Below are 20,509 nucleotides of genomic sequence, written 5' to 3' on the forward strand. Positions count from 1 at the left end.
TTCATTCATTCATCCATTTTAAATGTACCCTGTCTGCATGTACACCAACATGCCAGAAGAGGGCACAGATGGTTGTGAGCCACCATGTGGTTGCTGGGATTTGAACTCAGGACCTCTGGAAGAACAGCTAGTATTCTTAACCACTGAGCCATCTCTCCAACCACTTACTGCTTTTTAAAATGAGCAGGTTTGGACTCAGAGCAAATAATAAGAATTACCAATTGCACATTCTTGCTTCTTGTCCATCGTCCCAGATGCTGACCTGAACAGTAAGTGACAGGGACCCAAGCACACTGCAAGCAACCCTTATGCTCATTTCCCAAAGGTATAAGACGCTTTATATCTAGGAGTGTGAATTTGGTGGAACTGGACGAATGGTCCCAGCCTGGTAGATCTAGAAGACAGAAAGGCCTCTGTAGTCTTCCAGGGCAGGCAATAGGAGTCTGAACTTGCTGGTGACTAGGAGTGGAAAGATCAAGGTATGTGTGAGGGACATCGGGAGTCACTGTTCAGCCTGTGACTACAGCAACGCAGCAGCAAGGTGGCTGGCTGCCAGAGACTCGGGATGCAACCTATGAAGCTCAAGGCCTGTCCCATCCTCATTAACTTGGTACTTCTCACAGTGAGGTGGAGGCTAAGTTAAGTCACAGGAGAGTAAGAGGACAGTTCTATCACCTTTGCTACTGCCACCCTCCCATAGAACCCATAGGTGCTTATACACAGATCTGATCTCCAAACAGGTGTTCTGTTTGCTCTTGCCCTTATGTTATGCTCTTACCCTGGCCTTGATGGGTGTGGCATCCTGGAAAGCTGAGGGGAATAACCAGGGATGATGCTGAGTGTTTACTGGGTGCTCAAATGCTGTGCGAGAGTCATTTTATTTTGGGGTATTATATACACTTACACGTTTAAAAATAACTTTTATATACATAGATCAGGGAACTCTTTAAAGACAGTAAGAGGCTACAGAGAAACAATTCTCGACTGCACAGAATGGAAAGTAGGAAGGTCACAGAAGTAACCAGAAGTACATGGATAAAAAGATCAGGCTACACTCCAGACCAAAGGGCTCTCTCTCTTAGGTAGATGGTACCCACGGGAGGCCTTCCAATAGCATGGGGCTTCAGAGCATGGCATCCAGACTGAAGAGGCAAGAGGGGCATAAAACCAACATTGTGGTGGTTGGCTGTAGCCCACACTACAGACCCAGCACCTCTCCATGTCCACCAAGAAGCAATGGCCTCCCGCTGCAGACATCTCAAAGTGGACTCAGTCCCCTTGCATCACCAGAACATCAGAAAGATCCTCTTTGCCTTCTAGCTTCAGATTCTGAGGGAAGATAAGAAAGAAGCACAGGTTTTGATAGACTTGAGAACAGAATCCTGAGACATTTTTTAATCGAGGGGACAAGGTGACTACAGAGAAAGAGTTGTTTCATCATTATAAGGAAAGTCTGGCAAGTAGTGTGCACAAAGCTGCCTCTCAGGCCTTGCCAGGTGCAGGGGAGATGAAAAGACCCTTCTCTGCCTCTGCTTCAGTTAAGAGACTCCCGCAGAAGACTAACTAGTTCACGTAGGCCTGAGCTGTCACACCCTGACAGCTGCCTCTGCTCAGCATTTCACACCTCTCTTTCCCTGAGGGCCACCTGACTGCCAAGAGAAGGCTTCCTGTTTCCCTCAAAGGTGCAGTGGTGAGACCTGTTGGCACTCAGCATCCGCTCCACCCCCTTCCCTAACTTGTCTTCCTGGTATTTTGTAGCTCAGGTTCTGGAAGCTGTTGAGAGGATGGAGACTGGGCTCAGAGGCAGAGGATTTGCCTAACATGTAAGACCTAAGTTTGATCTCTAGCATGGGGGTGGGGTAGTGGTGGTTCCAGTTTGGCCAATCAGTTGTATGCTGCTGGCTGTGGAGGCAGAGGGAGGAGAAGCACAGCCATCCTGTCCCTAAGCACCACCACACAGAAGATGAATAGGGTCCACATGGGAGAGGCCAAAGGAGAAAAGAACAGATAAGGTCTGGGATAAAGTGTTCGGGGATGTTTCCCTTGGAGATACTAAGCTCTGAGTCATCACAACTCTTAGGAACTGTCAAAATGTTCCAAATCCAATCCTGTATCCACCTGACAGCACAAGGGCTGTGGCCATCTTGCATTCTTCAGATGTCCAGGGGGGACTCGACTGCAGCAAGAGGGAGTCAAGCCGCTGAAACCTTCACTAGGGAATGGGGCAGAGCTGCAGAGCAGATGTGTTCACTTGTTCTTCTCAAGGTGGTAACAGTCCCCTAGTCAGTTACTCAGCTTGTCTTGGTCTTTCTTTGGGATGCTGGCATGATATGTCAGCTTCTGTCAGGAACCAAACAGACGCTTCTACTGCCATAACCAGACAGGTGCTGAGCGTCTGCCACTCTCGCCCCCAGGGCCTTGGTAATTTTTTTTGTTTTTACTGAGCTGGGTGATGGTGGTGGCACATACCGTAATCCCAGCACTCAGGAGGCAGAGGCACACAGATCCCTGAATTTGAGGCCAGCCTGATCTACAGAGCAAGTTCCAAATCAGCCAGGCCTACACAGAGAAACCCTGTCTAGAAAAAAAATATTTTATTCATGTGTGTGTCTGTGTCTTTCAGTGTGTGTGTATGTCAAAGGCCAAATGAGGGTGTCAGGTCTCCCTGGGCTGGAGTCATGAGAGTTGTGTGTTGCCCAGTATGGGTGCTGGGAACTGAAGTATGTGCTCTTACCCACTAATGTGGCAACCTTTGGAAGATCTCCTGTAAAAGCTCTAGTGAGCTGGCAGAGGCAGATTCAAATGCCCACACATACTTGGATGACCTACCTTCTCATTTGCTAAGTGCAGGAGACAGGCGAAAGCCAGGGGGATGGAGAGGTTCTGAGCCATGAGCGGGGGCAGCCTGGAAAGAAAGAGGCAAGCACTGAGTAGGTCACGCAACCCAGAGAGCAGGGCTCCTCCATCAAGTACAAATCACACATACAACTAAAAACTACCGGGGAACAACGGATTCCCGAGGCTTTACAAGCAGACGCATTTGTAAGCAGGTTTTTCCAGTTTGTATCCAGACACACCAACAGAGGAGGGCTTTTCATAGCTTATCCACACACAGGTCAGAGGGCAGCTCCTTCAAGTGTCTATGTCAAGTAGGATGTGGACAATGGCTAAAAGTCCCACCAAGAGGTTGGCTATGGCTCAGAGGGGACAGTGCACCCCAGCCCTACGTCAGCACGCACCTTGTCTGCAGGTCTTTTGTGAGTCCACTGAGTTTCTTCTCATCAGCCACTTCCTCTGGAGCCCCTTCCTTCCCATGGTCAGTGTGGTTTGCCTAACCAAAAAAGTGTATTTATGTATTGAATATTTAAGTTCCTGTTTGAAACAACAAAAACTTACAAAACTGTAAATCCCATAAAGAAAAGTGTACTGAGCAAAGCAAAGATAAATTCTTGGGGAATCTCTGGAGACCTTAAGGGGTCTCAGTTTGTTCCCCACACTGGCACTCTTAAGAGGTGCTTGGATTTTTGCTTTGATTTTGGTTTTCTATGTAGTCCTAGCAGTCCTGACACTATGTGGACCAGGCTAGCCTCTGGCATGAGCCAACGTGCCTGGCTGAGTTACTAGGATTCACTGCGGTGGGACTGTGGATAGTGGACCATATGTTCTTGTTCATTCTTTCATGTTCTAGCCAGCATATGATTAGATCCTACTCTGTGCTTCTGTAAAGTACGAGACCAAAGCAATGGTGACAACTCACTGCAGACCGAAACCTCCAAAACTCAGCCAAGGTAAAATGCCTTTTCTTTGAGGTTACAATACACTGTTACAATACACACACTAACACTGACTTTCTCTGATAATATCCAGGACCACACAACTTAGGGTCCTTGATAACCATGAATTTCACTGCACAGCCAGCAAAATGTGTAAGCAAGAATGGGGTTTTAGAGCCCAATGGATCTGAACAGCTAATCAAGGTTCTAGGTCTGAACACTTAGTCATGGTTTGCTTTACTTTCAGTAGAGTGACTCTGGCAGTGTGATTACTTCTCCATTGTTTCTGCTTAGAATGGACACAGCTCAGAGCATAAACGCTTTCTCATACTTGTAAGGTAGTCACAAGACTTTGCAAAAAGTCATTTAGTAAGTCAAGTTGCTACTGGGTAAGTACTCCAAATGCTCATCAGGATGTAAAGCATTCAGTTGCTAAGGTAGCATGAGAAAGCTTCCATCTGCACCTTTCCATTTCCAGTAAGGTGAGATAGTGGCCAAGGCGTTAGCTTGCTGTGTGACCTGCCGGCTCCTCTGCTGGGACAGTCTCTTCTTCCAGGCCAGGATGTGTTTTCAACGCTAACCACATCTCTCTGCTTTGGGGCATAGACCACACTGAGGGATCATGAGCTGCAGACCTCAGCTCTCCCCAGTGTCCCCCCCAAACACTGGGACCTAAGGAGGATGCGTGCTGTTACCTCTATGTCGGTGTCCTTTCTAGAAACCTCCGTCAGCAGATTCCACATACACTGCTTCAGCCTCTTCATGTCCATCTTTTTGGCAGTCTTGGCGTAATTAATTTCTATTTTATTCACCTGAAATCAGGGTAACAAAGCAAAATTAGGCAGAAGAAAAACATTCACTACCAATTTACTGTAACACAGTCTGAAATGAAAAAGTTGGAAATCAAGGAGGAACCCTGGCCAGGCACAGTGGCACAGACCTTTGATGCCAGCCCTCCGAGGTAGAGGCAACTGAATCTCTGTGAGTTAGACACCAGCCTGGTCTACATCGCAAGCTCCAGGACAGCCGGAGCTACAAAGTGAAACCCTGTCTCAAAAACAAAGGCAAAAACGAAAGCCAGTCTCAAGCTCATATATATAGAGTTCCCTGCAAAAAGACCTCATTTCCTTTTGTTTCTACCTTTTGGATTTTGTTGTTTTGCTTTTAGTCTCATGTAGCCAAGTCTGGCCTGGGTTTACCATTTAGATCCTATACATGTCAACTGCTTGCTGACGTGATGTAGTGTTGGGATTATAAGTATGTACCACCATGCCCGATTTTAATGAGTCAGAATTTAAGGAGCCAGTGCAGGGGATTGAACCTGGGGCTTTGTGTATGGTAGGCAAACATTCCACCAACAAAGCTACATCCACAGACCCTAACTTCTTTTAATCAAAGGAGATTTAGGCTAAGACTAAGAATTGCAGTGTAAGAGAGGAAACAGGTAGCACCCACCCTGGCTCTTGGGATAGGGAGGGCATCAGGTGTTTAACACGACATGAACTGAATCTGGCCAAGGTCTTTCAGAGCCCACAGCAATGCTCTCTGCTGCAGCCTTCATTTGTGTACCTTATTGGTGTGACTAATCCACTCCTACTTAAGCCTTGGCTTTGATTCTCAACACTGCAAAGGTAAACAACAGTTAATAAGATAAAATAAGGTCTTTGGAAAGATGTCACTTCCAGATAACCTAAGTAGTCAATGCCAAGTTACTAACCAGTGAATAGTTTAGACAGTTCAACCCGGTGTGAAAACTCAGACAGGATACGATGGAAACGGAAAACAGGTGGAGCTCAGGCTGACAGGACTCATATCTGAGGCATTAAGCAGATAGCCAGGAAGCCACACAATTCCTTGCTGTCTCTTCCTTACCTTCTGAGGCTCAGCCACCAAGTTCAATTCTCCGTAAGTTGTGATATCCACTCCTTGGCTTTCAGGAGAAATGTGACCATTCTCTTGTGTTGTCTTTGGATCAGATTCAAGATCAAAGGTCCCAACTGGTCCCGCAAATAAATCATCTGACTCTTCATAATCACTGTCAGCAGCCTGGTCAAGGAAACAACCCTTCAACCTTTCAACCCCTCATTGGCAGATGCTGTCAATGGAGCTTAGAGACCACTGGAAAGACTATGTACACAAAGCAAGCAGAGGCCCACCAACATGGCCTGCTCGCTTCACTTCTTCCTGCTTCACATAAGCCCAACTAAGAGAGGGATCTCTTATCAGTCTGAGACCTCGGAAGCATGAGTTTAAAGAGTGTAACGACCACAGAGACCAGTGTCCTTTGCTCAGTAGATGAATATTTTATCTTACAAAAAGCTTTCCCAAAATGCTGGAGCAAAGCCTGCATCCCTTGTCCAACAAGAGCACCGAACAGGGGTTGAACATGTAGCTCAGTACAGAGCACACACACATTAATGTGTGAGGTACTGGGTTCCGTCCTTACCACCCAAAAACAGTACAGGAAATCCCAGGTACTGTCTAATTTGGTAGCAGGAGCAATGCCCTTGTATATTTTGGATATATTCTCCTAAATCCCAAGAGCACCTTAAACTTGCCCTGTAGCAATGGATGGCTGGCACTTCTGATCTTCCTACTCCTGACTGAGAGGTGCATCCCCCACACCAAGTGTGATGGTTAGAATAAAAATGCCCTCACCCATAGACCCAGGGAATAGCACTATTAGGAGGTGTGGCCTTGTTGGAGGAAGTGTGCCACTGAGGGTGGGCTTTCAGGTTTCTAGAAGCTTAAGCCAGGCCCAGTGTACATGCCCCCCACCTTCCCCCACTCCCCACCTCTCTCTCCCTGCTCCTGCCATCGACATATGAAATTCTGTTACTTTTGAACACCACATCTGCCTGCATGTTCTCGTGCTTTCCACAATGCTAACAACGGACCAAACCTCTCAACTGTAAGCCAGCCCATTAAATGCTTTCCTTTATAAGAGTTGCCGTGGTCATGGGGTCTTCACAGCAACAGGACTTTTTATAAGGTTTATAAGGTGCTGGGAGCAAACCCATGGCTTCATTCATGCTGGTCTACAGTCTCAGCCCACAGAAAGCCATTCTCAGAACCAAGCCCAGCGTGAACCGATCTGAACTGTGAGACAGGTGGGGGGGGGGGGGGGGGGGCAGAACTCTCAACAAACACTGAAGTTGGAGAAGCATCATCCAAAAAGTCAGACTCAATTTTCATAAAAACACAAGTCTGTCTCTCCCCACAGTAAGGAAAGAAGCAGAACAAATGATGGCAGCCTGTCCTCCCTGCACACAGGGTCACAGGGGCTGTCCTCCTCCCCACTGCTTCCATTTGCTGTGCCCTCAGGAGACTCACAATGAAAAATACATTATCAGTGCCTACCAAGGTCCGAAGATGAGTAATGGCTTGTACAAGTCCTCCTGATAGGTACTTCAGACAGTTCTTGGCTCTACTAGACCACTTATACATGCCTATGTGTTTTATCTCATAGGTATAATATTAGCTCCTATAAACAGGAAGTGTAGTTCTATTCCTTTGGAATCCCAGAACAGCCAAGATTAGTGCTGTGTTGTACAGGCCAGAGACTATCCTCTTGTCTATTCGTTAGCAGAGTGTCTTAGTTAGGGTTTTACTGCTGTGAACAGACACCATGACCAAGGCAAGTCTTATAGAGACAACATTTAATTGGGGCTGGCTTACAGGTTCAGAGGTTCAGCTCATCATCATCAAGGCAGGAGCATGGCAGCATCCAGGCAGGTATGGTGCAGGAGGAGCTGAGAGTTCTACATCTTCATCTGAAGACTGCTAGGAAAACACTGGTTTCAAACCAGCTAGGAGGAGGGTCTTAAAGTCCACACCCACAGTGACAGACAACAGTGCCACACACCTCCTAATGTGCTACTCCCTGGACCAAGCACATACAAACCATAACAAAGGGCCTGCCCACTGCTTCCTGCACCCGGAGTATGAGTAAATCTCCCACGATGAGCTCATCAGCACTGTTCACGGGATGTACTGAGACAGAGGCCAACAGAAACCAGGGAGGAGACCATCCTCCATCTGGAAGAGGCAAGAGCTCCTCTCCCCTTACCTGCAGGCCAGGGCAATAGTTGGAGGTGTCGTTAGGGTTGTTGTAATCGTAGTCTCCAATTTCCTCATAGTGCTCCTGGTTCTTTGCCTTCTGGTTCTGTCCCGTCTTAAGTGACTACAATAAAAGAGGGCGTGTACAAAGGAAAATTCTAAAAAAGCAGCTACTGGACAAAGCTGGGATATAAAGCTTGTTCCCTATTTTAGTATCATTTTCGAATGACATGAGCCTAGAGTAGGGCCTAAACAAGTATCTACTGCACAGAACACGAAGTACAGGACACACGGCCTCTACTCACCCCACAAACAAAACACTTCCTCCTCCGGTCTGCAACTGCATTGGCTGCAGATTTATTTAAAAACAAAGCTGGCCACCAGCCTACAGCTTGTACTTGAACAACCCTGCTAAGAACTTATCTTAAAGGCAGCCTGCTGGGCCTGGGGCGAGGACTTGAGGGCGAGCATGAGGCAGGTGGCTGGATCTCCAACACCCACGTAAGAAAGCAGGAGTGGCTGCCCATGTCTAACCTTAGTTCAGGAAAACCGAGACATGGATCCCTAGAACTCTGCTGGCCAGCCAGTTTAGCTAACTGATTACAGGGTGAAGTGAGAGACTCCCAGGAAAAAGCTAGGATTGCTCAGTGGGTACAGCTGCTTGCCACTAAGCGTGACAACTCAAGGTCAATCCTCAGGGTCAATATGGTAGTAGAAGAAAACTCCGTAAAGTTATCCCCTGACCTCTATACACATACTATGGCACCAATGTTCATGTTCCCACACAGGATATACAAGGAAGACACCCAGCATCTACATCTGTCCCAGCATATACACATGCATGAGTGGGTGTGTGTACACAAATAAAAAAGAGCGGCCACCACTTTCTGGAGCAAGCACTGCTCACTACACAGAAGGAAGCACCTCACTCTACTTATCCCTGAGTTCTCACCCAGAATAGTGACCCTTTGGGTGAGCTCAGTGACCACAGCCCTCAACATCTGAGCTCTTACCATGTCTGCTATTCCTGGGATACATGTCTTTGAGTTGAGGATGTGGCTGGAGGTAGATTTAGCTTGCAACATTATCTTGACTATTCTAATACAATTATAAAAATCAACCCCTTGAAACACTATTTTTATAATACAAATTCAAAACTAATATCAAACATTTAGTGAGTAAGAAATGGTCACTAGCTGGGCAGTGGTGGCACACACCTTTAATCTTAGTACTCATGAGGCAGAGGCGGCAGATCTCTGTGAGTTAATTCTAGGACAGCCAGGGCTACTATGCATAGAAACAGTCTTGAAAAACCAAAAGGAAAAAAAGGAAAAAGAAATGCCCAACTTTCTTCCACTGTTTCTTATAACACATGAAGTCCTTCTCTGGGTATGTTCGAGCTCCCCGGCTAGGCTTCTAGGGTCCTTTTCACACACAGTGTGGCTCCACAGAAGAACAAAGGCTCTCCAGCTCCTGCTGCCGGACCTGCCACTCCTGGAATTCTGAGTACAATAATGACCTCAAGTTCTTTCCTACACTCAAACAATTACAAGCAAGGCGTGGTGGCTCATCCTAGCATTGGGAGGTGGAGACAGGAAGCCGGGCTACACAGTGAGTTTCAGGCTAGTCTGAGCTACAGGATAAGATCCTGGGTGGGAGTGGAGGTGGGGGGGGGGGCAGGAACAAGAAACAAAAAGCAATTTGCAGAAAATCAGCTACTGACTGGGGTTAGGGCAACCAAAGAATAAAAGCCAAGTCCTACGATACAATTCAAATGCTGAAGCATGAGGAGCCAGAGGCAAGCTGGGAATATGTAGTGAACTCAACGCCAGCCTGAGCTACAGAAGAAAACAAAATCCCTAGTACCACAAACAGAGGAACAGACAAAATACAGATGAAACTACAGACCAGTTCAACAGTGTCCCAGGCACAGCGCTCCCTGCAATGGCGCTAACCAGGGGTGGCTCTGAGTGAGGACTCTGCGGTCCCTCCTCAGCTCTGCCTCACATCTGCTCCCCTGTGATCCCTCCTGGACTCCTTCCTTCCCTCCCAGGTACAGCCCACCAGCAACACGACAGCCACCTGATCCACACAGGCCATTCACAGGAGCTCAGAGGAAGGGAGGCACCACCTTACCCTTATGCCTGGTTTGAGGTAAAGCTGGGCCAGAGTATCAGGTTCATAGTGGAAATCTGTGGGAAGAGTGTTGGCTTTCCAGTTCTGGTTCTCCAAAGTGAACTTGGTCAGAATGGTAGCAGCCTATTTGTTTAAAAAAAAAAATCTTATAACAATGATAAAGCATTTAGGAAGGGCTTGGGCATTGCTCTACTACTTGCAACCCTCGGGTCTGTATGGTGAAATGATGAGGTGGTTGTACTAGGCATGAGCAGAGGCATTTAATCCAAGTACTCAGAGAGCTGAGACAGGCACACTGACAGGAGTTCAAGGCCAGCCTGGGCTGTACAGGGCAGGAGACTGGGCTACATGGTGTTACCCTATCTAAAACTCTAAAACTTTTGTGAACCTGCCACTGACTTTGTTTCTCAATGGTCCCTTGGGACTGAGTGAGAGAACAGACTACTTGTTTACCAATTAAAGTTATAGCTAGGCATGGTGACACATTTGGGAAGTCCAGTCAGGAGGAACAAGAATTTAAGGCCAGCCTCATCTATATAGTAAGTTTGAGGACAGCCTGCAACATAAAACCCTATTTCTAAGAAACAAAAACTGCTATACAATAACTTTCTGCTTGTTTCATTTGTTGTGGGTCTCTCTATGAAACTGGGGTTAGTCTGGAACTCAGAGAACCACTGTCTCTGCCTCTGAGTGCAGATTAAAGGCGTGCACCACTACACCAAGCTGTACAATGATTTTGTTGTGGTGGTGGTGGTTTTTTGAGACAGGGTTTCTCTGTGTAGCCTAGGCTGTCCTCAAGCTCAGAAATCTGCCTACCTCTGCCTCCCCTCTGCTGGGCAGAAGGTGTGTGCACCACCACCCAGCTTCTACAGTAATTTCTGAAAGAGCAAGAGGAGTGGAGTCATCTAAGAAGGGTGTGAAGATCTGTCACAAACCTTTGTTGTCTTAAAATATTCATCAAAATCAATATCATCATCAAAATTAATTTCAAAGTCTTTCTTCCCACTCTTCTTCTTGTTCTCTGTGCAGGAGGCAGTATCTCCTGCAGAAACAAACACAGTTATAACACTCTTCACCTCTGTGCCAACACTGTCCATCTCACATCTACCAATAGCTACCAACGGCCTCGACAAGCTCAAGGTAGCATTTATGGCAGCTACACATCACTACAGTGAGAATCACACCTCACGCCCATCTAAACTTAATGTTTGTGTTGTGGCTAGCAACACACATCAAGTACTCAACACTTACAGAGCCTAGAGAGCTGAAGGGGACTTCCCTGGTGTCACTCCAATAATTTAAGTCGCACAGGAACATGGAAGCAGAGTAGGGCCATGAGCCCTGTTCTCCTGACTCCGTGCTAATTGACTCTCCAGCAGCTGACAGACTGTGCAGCCAGAGGCTGGCTCAGTTCTCCTGCTTCAGCTCCTCCTCAGGAGATGCAAACAGAATCAGCAGCATCTCTGTTCTCTGCTCACTGCAGACTGCAGGCAGCATGTGCTGCATAGCCCTGTCTTTGAGCCCCACCCACAGGACTTACGCTTGAGTCGAGGCCTAAAGCGCCAGTGATCTGGGCCAGCCCACATCTTCATGGTCCGGGGACTGAAATAGGAGTATTCCCCAGGTTTCATGGATAAAAAGGAGGACATGGTTTGGATGTCTCTGTCCCCGAGGGAAATCATTTCTTCCCTGTAACATATATGAAATCATTTGTTCCTGTATACTGCATGGAATATAAAACATACACTTATGTGTAAAGAAGCTGATGTAACCAGAAATGCTAGCCACTCCTCTACCACAAAGGAGCACTTCCTTCTGTTTTGCCTACATGAATTACAGACGTGCCTGGTACCTCTTGGGGCCAGAAGAGGGCATTGATTCCCGGGGATTGGATTTACAGGTGGTGTGAGCAGCCATTGGGACTCTTCAGTCCCAGAAGAAGCCTTTCTAAGAATAAGTCCAAGCAAACACTTCATCAAGAAACCAGGGAGTTAGCTGGGTGATGGTACCGCGTGCCTTTAATCTCAGCACTCAGGAGGCGAGGCAGACGCAGGCAGATCTCTGTGAGTTTGGGGTTAGCCTGGTCTAAAGAGTGAATTCCACAATAGCCAGGGCTACACAGTGAGACAAGCAAACAAACAAACAAAGGAAACCACCAAGTTTCTACTTGTTGAGAGGTTACAACTGCACCCATTTAAATGACAAAGACAAAACAAAACAACATTTTGAAAAGTCAAGTTTTTGTGTTTTGGGGCAGGTCCCTAAATAACTCGAAAGAGCCTGAAACTCTCTACACCAGGAAAACAGCAATGCTGGGCTGCGTGTAGGGGATCACATAGGGAGGATAAGGCAGGAGGATCTTGAAGTCAACCTAGGCAACACAGTGATATTTAATCTCAAAAAGCAAGCACAGGATGCCGGAGCTGAGAGCTGAGTGCAGTGCTCTGAATCCCAGATGTGGGTGGGTCTTCTCACACGTATGGGTTTTGCTACACAACATGACAATCTTTGTTTTCACTCACTCACTGATTATGGCCGCCCCTAGACACTACCTCAGTTCCACTTTACATATTTAGCTCCCAAACACTTTGGGACCCCTTTTTAATAGAATCTGTTGTGCCATCCAGCTGCATTGCTATGTGCGGCACAGAGGCCCAGCTGGGCAGCTCCGGTGTGAGGGAACCTTCTCTCCCTAGGCACCTCTGATGGCCTGTGAGGATAAAGGTGATGAGTGAGGTCTTAGTCTTGTCTGAGAGCGACTTTGTACTGGCATTGAGCTGACTGAGAAGAAATCCTTATGGCACACTCTACAGGGTAAGCAAAGAAACAAAAACAAACAAACAAAAAACAGTAAAAAGCAGATTGGTTTCCTCTATAGAATCTCAAAAACAACAAAAATAAAAAATAAACCAAAACACTAACAAACCAAAAGCCCAAGAAACTACATATTTCAAAGTCAATTTTTAAAATGAAAACATGTGGGCTGGAGAGCTGGCTCAGTGGTTAAGAGCACTGACTGCTCTTCCAGAGGTCCTGAGTTCAAATCCCAGCAACCACGTGGTGGCTCACAACCATCTGTAATGGGATCTGATGCCCTCTTCTGGTGTGTCTGAGGACAGCTACAGTGTACTTATATACATAAAATAAATAAGTCTTTAGAAAAAAATTAAAACACAAATCCCCCACTTTTCCAGCCCATTGGATCAATGTTTTTAAGGACCTAGACCATGTCATAGACTAACATGTGCAGTTCCACAAGAACTTCAGAGGGAACAAGACTGCTTCAGAGCATCCCCTCTTGGGTCCCCACCGGCACTCAGCTCTTAGAGGTTAAGCATTTACAGACAAAGGGAGGAGCCTCCCTTCCCAACAGCCTGGCCTGATTTCATGCTGAAGCCATGTAGGCTTACAGAACTCTCCAGTCACCCAAAGTATCCTTCAACACATTCTGGGTGACAGATTCCCCTCACCCAACTCTATAATTAACAAAATCTATAGCTGCATTTTAAGGTTGCTCCTCCCAATCTTCACTTCTTAGGGGGCTATCTCTGTCACATCTTCCTGACATCACAGGGCCCCTCCCCTTCAAGTGTAGTTGTCCCAATGCCATGAGCTAATGATTCCTGCCAGCCAGCTCAGAGACAACTGCCAGCCAGCAGAATGCTTCACTCCTTTAATCTCAGGGTGGGAATGAGCGCTACCTGGGTGGGGTCAGTTCTAAAATGAAGTGCATCCCCAACATGCAAAGCTGGTGTGACCCCCGTGAGTCAGCCATGTGGCTTGGCCCAGGTGTTCACCACGGTATACCAGCCCAGCTAACTGGAGCCAGAGGCCTATTTAGAAACCTGGGACCCTGGGGGCCTTACTGGCTGCTTGGGACCTGACAGAGCTCTTTCCAGCTCCGGAATTCTTCATGGTCCCCAGCTGCAGAAGGGTCTGGCTCATCATTGTCAACAAAGTCTTCCTCCAGGGGCCCATCAGGGACATCCTCTTTATCATCTTCAACCTCAGCGTTGATATCAAATACTTGATCAGTCTTCTTAAACTTGTCCATCAGAGCCGACACAGACTGCAAGGAGAAGACACAGCTCTCCAGCTGTCCCCTTTCTCAGGATCGCCCCAGCTCATCCCTGGGAAGCAGCCACCCCCATTTTCAGCATCTCCTTTTCCTGGACCCTGCCCCCACACCCCACCTGCCAGAAGCAGCGCCCTCAGGGGAAGTTTACATTGTGCAGTGCGGATTGAAACTGTATTGTGTTAGGCACATTTTGCAGAACACTAAACAGGAATCTGCATTCATTAACTGCATGTTTGGAGGACAGAGTTTTCCATGGAGACCGTTTATGTTGGAAGTTGTAGTAAGTAGGCTAAAGGGGGCCCTGCTAAAAATACACAGAGGAAGGCTTTAAACATGACAGTTTCTCAGGAAGCAGTGTGCCAAGGGACTTAACCCCCCCAAAGGAAATGCTTCTAGCTTGACAGTAGCTGGAGACCAGAGGCTACTGTGATAAGCAAGTTCAAGGGCAAATCTGACCCTAGGGAAGCAAACGAGGAGACAGGGAACTGACCCCAGAACCCACAACTGTATGATGGTCCAGCTGGGGTTCACAACCCCAGCATCCCAGCCAGGCTGAGAATCCCTACACAAGTGCCAAAGGAAATAGTCTCTGTGCTCCTGAATAAATAAAGTCCATGTCTCAGCTTTGGTTCCCACTGGCAGAACTGATCTTGGGCTAGCTAACTGAAACCACCAGCCACTGGGAAATGCCCTGAGCCCTTAGAAACCCCCAAGCTGACCGCACCTCATTATGTGTTTCACTGTCCCATTTAGTAAACTGGAACCCGGCCAGGGAAGGGCAGAGCTGGCGATCCTCCACACACTGCTGCAGAGGAGCTGGGGACAACAGCAAGATCACCGAGCGATTACAGGTGGGCCAAGGTCAACGCTTTAGAATGACGCATAGGGAGAGGCAGTCACCTCAGTGTTGGCTAGCTGCCAACCCCCTGGTACTGGACCATTTGCAGGTACAAACAGACCAAATACACTCACAGCGGAGTCAGTTAATGCTATTCCCAGAGTTAAATGCAAAGGAGAAACCAGAACATTTCATCTGAGGAGCAGTTCGAAAAAGCACACTAAGTTCTTCAGTAATCATGTAACGGTATTCCTTCTCAGTCTGAAGCCAAAGCAGGTACAGATGACATATCTCAGAGGATCAGAGCCCCAGCTGAGGCCATAAACACAGAAAACAAATTGCTAGCAGAGTTTGCTGAGCAAAACTTCTACAAGAATAGAAGGAACAGAGGGCCGGAGAGATGGCTCAGAGGTTAAGAGCACCGACTGCTCTTCCAAAGGTCCTGAGTTCAATTCCCAGCAGCCACATGGTAGCTCACAACCATCTGTAATGGGATCTGATGCCCTCTTCTGGTGTGTCTGAGGACAGCTTCAGTGTATTCATATATGTAAAAATAAATGGCTATCTCATTAAAAAAAAAATAGAAAGAATGCAACTGAAACTTACCAGTGTGAGCCTATAATTCCAGCACTCGGGAGGGGGAAGGAAGAGGAGGGAAATACTAGGCTAGTGTGGGTAAACAGCAGGACCCCTTTTAATAACAAATGACAAGAATGGGTACCAAAGAATCTGTATGGTCAGCCCAGAGGGAGATCAGTGCCATTCAGCATACAGAAGGAATCACAAGCACAGTCACTACACTGTGCACATGTCCCTTACGCTGTCCCTACAACATTCTTAAAAAAAATTATCTTTATTTCTATGAGTACACTGTAGCTGTCAGACACACTACAAGAGGACATTAGATCCCGGATGGTTGTGAGCCACCATGTGGCTGCTGGAACTTGAACTCAGGACCTCTGGAAGGTGCTCTTAACCGCTGAGCCATCTCTCCAGCGCCTCCTATAACATTCTTAAAAGGCTTCCTGGGTCAGTAGGAAAGAAAGAGAACTGGGGGGTAAGGAGAAAATGTTGAAATCCTGCCAAGTATCAGGAAACTACTAACTACTAACAGAACAGGTCAGTTTTTAACTGCCATAAGAATAAGTCACAACACCCCGCAGGTCCTGAAAAGACCTGTGAACTGGGAGCAAATATGAACAAGCTGTCTCTGGCCAAGCAGATGCCTCTTTCCTGCATCCCAGCTCAGACACTGACCCTGCAGGTGAGCCCGTGAGTGCCACAGTTGGCTGTTGTAAACAGTGAGCAGAGGACCACGGCACACAGACACAGTGGTGCCTTACCGTCTATCCTTACCACAGAAGAAGGAAGAAGAGACTGGATTGCTAGGCACTATCAAAGAACACCCAGTGTGGCTTTCCAGAAGAGCCACCTGTATAATCAGAAGCAACTTGAATACCGCCCTATGACTATGAGAAGCCTCTCTAGTGACTAAGATGCCCTGGGAGAGGACAACTTTACTCACCTTTTAAATCTGTCATGTCTACCAAACCTAAGTCTGGCAACTCGAGAGGTTCTCCCGAGGAGAGAGTCTGCATGTCGGAAGGAAAGAGCAGCTCACTTCTATAGTCCTGGCAGTGGAGGGTGGAAAGAAATACCCCTGCTGTGCTGCACTCGTCAAAGGAGGCTGCGGTCTTCTGAAACAAAGGATCCACCTGCATGCAAGGACAGGGAACCAAAGCATGACGGTGTGTGGCAGTAGGAAATACCAGCTCATCCACAGCTCTGTCTACAAGGCTCAATGTCTGCGCATGCTCAGTTGGATGAGTGTTGAGAAGAGAGTATCTACCACACGCGGACAAGTTCCTAAATGGAGACATCTAACAGTCCCAATACAATAAATGGTATCACAACCAATTCTGTTGCCTTACTTAACAGGCCACAGGGATGGAGCAGTCACAGGCTCCATCCTTCCTATTTGTTCTGGGGGATTCTATTTAAGGTCGGGTTTTACTCTACCCCAGGTTGGCATCTTACTCAGAAGCCTTCTGCCCCAGCCTCCTGAGCGCTGGGTTACAGGTGTGTGAAACCACATCTGACCCATTACTGTTTCTCTGAACAGAGTTTTTAAGATTTAGGAGAACCCACCCAGGATTGCTAGGTGAAGGACAGGCAGAGTCAGAAGGGCTAGTGGCAAAGCAACAGCTGGCAAAAGTTTCAAGGAGGCTCTGAGGCTGCTAGATCAGGAAGAAGAACAGTCACATGATACCAACCCAAAGATAGATCACATCCCCTGCATAGGGACAGGGCAAGGCAAATGCATGTGAGGCAAAAAAAAAAAGGTCATCACCTGATGAAGGAACAGTGAGCACTGATACTTCAGGATACAGAAAAAGCAGGACTTGGATCTGATAATACAGGAGTGACTCCCTGGCCCTCCTAGGAGGGTGTGATTTTGCTGTCTTCACAATCCCAGCTCAGCATCCTGGGTCCCAGAAATGGACACTCCCTACCTCCACCCTCTCAGATGTTCCCATCCAGGCAGCTTCACAGCGCCCACCATGAGCAGCTCGCCCTTCCTCCCCAGGGCCACTCACACACCCACCTCCCCAGAGCCAGTGTGCTCACTGCTGGTTCCTTTCTCACATGGTAACCAGTCCTGTGCTCCTGTGTGCAGCCCGGACCTACGGGTCCTGAGTGTGCAGTTAATGATCCAAATCCTTCCTTCAAAGCTAGCCTTCCTTCAAAGCTCAGCTAAGGCGTAAACACCGGCCCTGCCGACTGTCCTGCTGAATTTGCCAGAGACCACATGAAGCACACACTTCCTCACCGCACACTTTGCATCTGCTTCAGAGACATTGATGTTGCTTAGGTTCTGCTCAATGGTTTTGCCGGACTGTTTCTTCTTTAGTTTTGTAGTCTTTTTAGTCTTTTCTGTTTCAACAGCACTTCCATCTAAAGGAGTAACATCAGTTCTTAAAAACCCTCTAGGGCAGTCATAACTTAAACAGGAAACCCCCTCACGTTGGCAGGCTGATCTAATCTGCTGTTTCAGAGTAACTGGATTACTAGACAATACATTTCACTTCTAATAAAAACCACACAGAAGCTCCCTAGCTAGTGTTTACTCAGTTTTGCCTAAGTAACTCCTAAAAGCTTTTATACAGTCCTTAGAACTAGTGTTGCCAAAGCAAGCTCCTATAAGGAGAGTAAAAGGCCCTCAACAACCAGGAAAACCATCCCGAGAAACCCTAGCTCAAAATACAAGTGAAGGCTGTCAGTTGGGTGAGGCTCAGTTCAATTTCCAGTAAACCACCCATCCCAAGAGACAAGTAGATATATAAAATAATTAACCATCCATCAAGAATTCTCTACAGAAGCAAAAAAAACTAGATTTTCCTGTATTTTCTCATGAAAACCCACATTCTGGAAATAGCCATGCCTTTTAAAAAAAGGCCTTCCAAATTTTTGTCTCCTCGTCCTGAGATGTCACTCAAAGATTATCCAGTACACACTAGAAGCAGCCCCTTAAATCCAGGTCCCAGCCTGTGTACCTCCACTGTGGCTCTCTTCTTCTTGAGGTGGTGTTTCTTTGCCCAGCCCTCCAAGGACTCTGTAGACATCAGCATGAACGGCATCCACACGGACAGCATAGATCTTGGTGCTGGCATCCAAGGTGCCAGCAGCCACCTAGTTCAAAAGCACGGCCACAATCATGAAGACGAAAGGACAGCACTTTGAACAAGTAAAATCCAGCTAGATTTACAAAATACTTTCTAAAAAAAGAAAAAAGACATGTGCTCAATAAATGATAAGAAACAAAAACATGTCTTTTTTTTCTTTGCATTTTTCCCTTTGAGGAAACAATATAAATATAAAAGAGCCTGGTACTGTCTCCCGTGTGTGCAGAATCCAAGTATGTTAATGGTACTGTCTCACCAGGGGGCTCCTGTGTGTGCAGAATCCAAGTGTGTTACAATAAGTATTGGAGATAAACACTGGGTGAGATGTCCCGGAAGTGTGCATTTTCCTTACCTTAAAGTTGGTTGGTTCTGTGTCTTTCTGCTTCAGAATCTCTGCCATGAAATCAATCAAATGCAAGCCAAAAGCATTCTTAGTAGTGATTTTCTAGGGTGAAAAAAATTTAAGATTTATACTCATAGGCTTGGCTTATAAGTGCACGTAAATAAAGTTTACATACAAATTACCTGTATCATGTAAACAACCCCACTAAAGTTTACATACGAATACACACACTGATCTCAGTTCCCATAACAGAGTCTAACTTGTATGGATCCCTCCTCCTGAGAGCTCTAAGGCTTTGCTCTAAGAACTCCACTCAGAGGACTTAGTCTCGTTGGAACTGTGAGGCAGGAACTACCCTCCACCCCACCCTCACTCCCCCTTCACAGGACGGACCTGGAGCAGGGAGGTCAGCAATTTGTCAGTTTATGTGTGGGAGAGAGAGGTTCTAATGACTCCAGAACTCAATAGCTTCCACACTCACACCATGTGCCTAGAAGCCATGCTGTTGTGTGAGATGCACTTTGAGTAGTAGGCACTCATAAGAACATCAAAGCTCTTTCAGAAACAGTACAGCCACACTAGAGAACAGGCCACTATATCTCCTACCTAAACCAAGAAAGCCCCGAACCATAACTGGGCATACTAGTGTACACCTGAAATCTCGGGAGGAGAGGCAAGAGGATTGCAAGTTCAAGGCCAGCCTGAGCTACATAGCAAGATCCTGCCTAAATAAATATAAACTATGATGGGCATGGTGGCGCACACCTTTGATCCCAGAGCTTAGGAGGCAGAGGCAGGAGGAGCTCTAAGAGTTCAGGGTCTACAAAGTGAGTTCCAGGACAGCCAGGGTTACACAGAGAAACCCTGTCACAAAAAGCCAAAAAAGCAAACAAGAAAAACCAAAAAGCAAAAAAAAAAAAAAAAAAAACCAAGCCAACAATAACAACAACAACAACAAAAACCCAAATACTCACATTTTCAGTAGAAAGCTTGATACAGGTAGAATAATGTTCTGTAATCTGTGTGTTTGTAAACTTAGATATGGTAGTTGAAACATCAATATTCCTAAATGAAAAACAAAAATTCTAGTAAGGATCCACAGTACAATTACTTCAAAACACAAACCCAGGAGGTAAAGGCACTTGTTGCCAAACCTGATGATTTAAGATTGATCCTGAAATCAAAGTAGAGGAGGAGTAACTTCTGCTCTGACTTACATACTCACCCATGTGCATGAGCACATAAACACACACAGACACACAGACACAGACACACACACAGACACACACAGACACACACACACACACACACACACACGCTACCCTGACAAAACCAATACAGAAGTGCACTCACCTGTTAGGGGAGGCCAGATGAACTGAGTCTGTACTGAACTGCAGGTCTAAGACCCTGGAGCGTCTCCGCTGCATACGCTCCCTTTCATCGTCATTCTGAGGAAAGTCTTGAAGGACTGGGGTTTTAGGGGTGCCGAGAGGGGCCTTCCTGGGCCGGGACATGGGAAGCGCCCGTTCCAAAGGTGAGGAAACAATGTCCTGTTGTCCACAGGTCTTCACAGAAGAGTTACTCATTGTTTCTGGTGAC

The 20,509-nt window shown here is 46.8% G+C and overlaps 1 protein-coding gene across 1 annotated transcript; it reads right to left on the reverse strand.

The window, feature by feature from the left end:
- Positions 1 to 871: 871 nt before the first annotated feature.
- On the reverse strand, positions 872 to 18,982 carry NCAPH (non-SMC condensin I complex subunit H). The gene is made up of 15 exons (XM_080931581.1): positions 18,920 to 18,982; positions 18,439 to 18,574; positions 17,715 to 17,839; positions 16,410 to 16,599; positions 14,771 to 14,862; positions 13,835 to 14,037; positions 11,509 to 11,657; positions 10,904 to 11,010; positions 9,969 to 10,091; positions 7,843 to 7,956; positions 5,646 to 5,819; positions 4,469 to 4,585; positions 3,240 to 3,331; positions 2,830 to 2,905; positions 872 to 1,329 (listed from the first exon to the last, which is right to left on the reverse strand). The coding sequence occupies exons 1-15, from the start codon at positions 18,965 to 18,967 to the stop codon at positions 1,270 to 1,272; spliced, it is 1,806 nt and encodes a 601-aa protein (XP_080787707.1). The 5' UTR covers positions 18,968 to 18,982; the 3' UTR covers positions 872 to 1,269.
- Positions 18,983 to 20,509: the final 1,527 nt, after the last annotated feature.

The sequence above is a fragment of the Micromys minutus genome (genome assembly GCF_963924665.1).
Source record: "Micromys minutus genome assembly, chromosome: 17".
NCBI classification, from domain to species: Eukaryota; Metazoa; Chordata; class Mammalia; order Rodentia; family Muridae; genus Micromys; species Micromys minutus.

What these genes read in the sequence shown, in the direction of transcription:
- NCAPH (XM_080931581.1), bottom strand. Translation starts at nt 18,967, where the DNA reads ATGGCAGAGATTCTGAAGCAGAAAGACACAGAACCAACCAACTTTAAG. An exon ending in CTTTAGGCCTCGACTCAAGC is followed by an intron (nt 11,011 to 11,508) that starts GTAAGTCCTGTG and finishes TTGTTTCTGCAG; the next exon opens with GAGATACTGCCTCCTGCACA. An exon ending in GAAAGGACACCGACATAGAG is followed by an intron (nt 3,332 to 4,468) that starts GTAACAGCACGC and finishes TTTTTTGGTTAG; the next exon opens with GCAAACCACACTGACCATGG.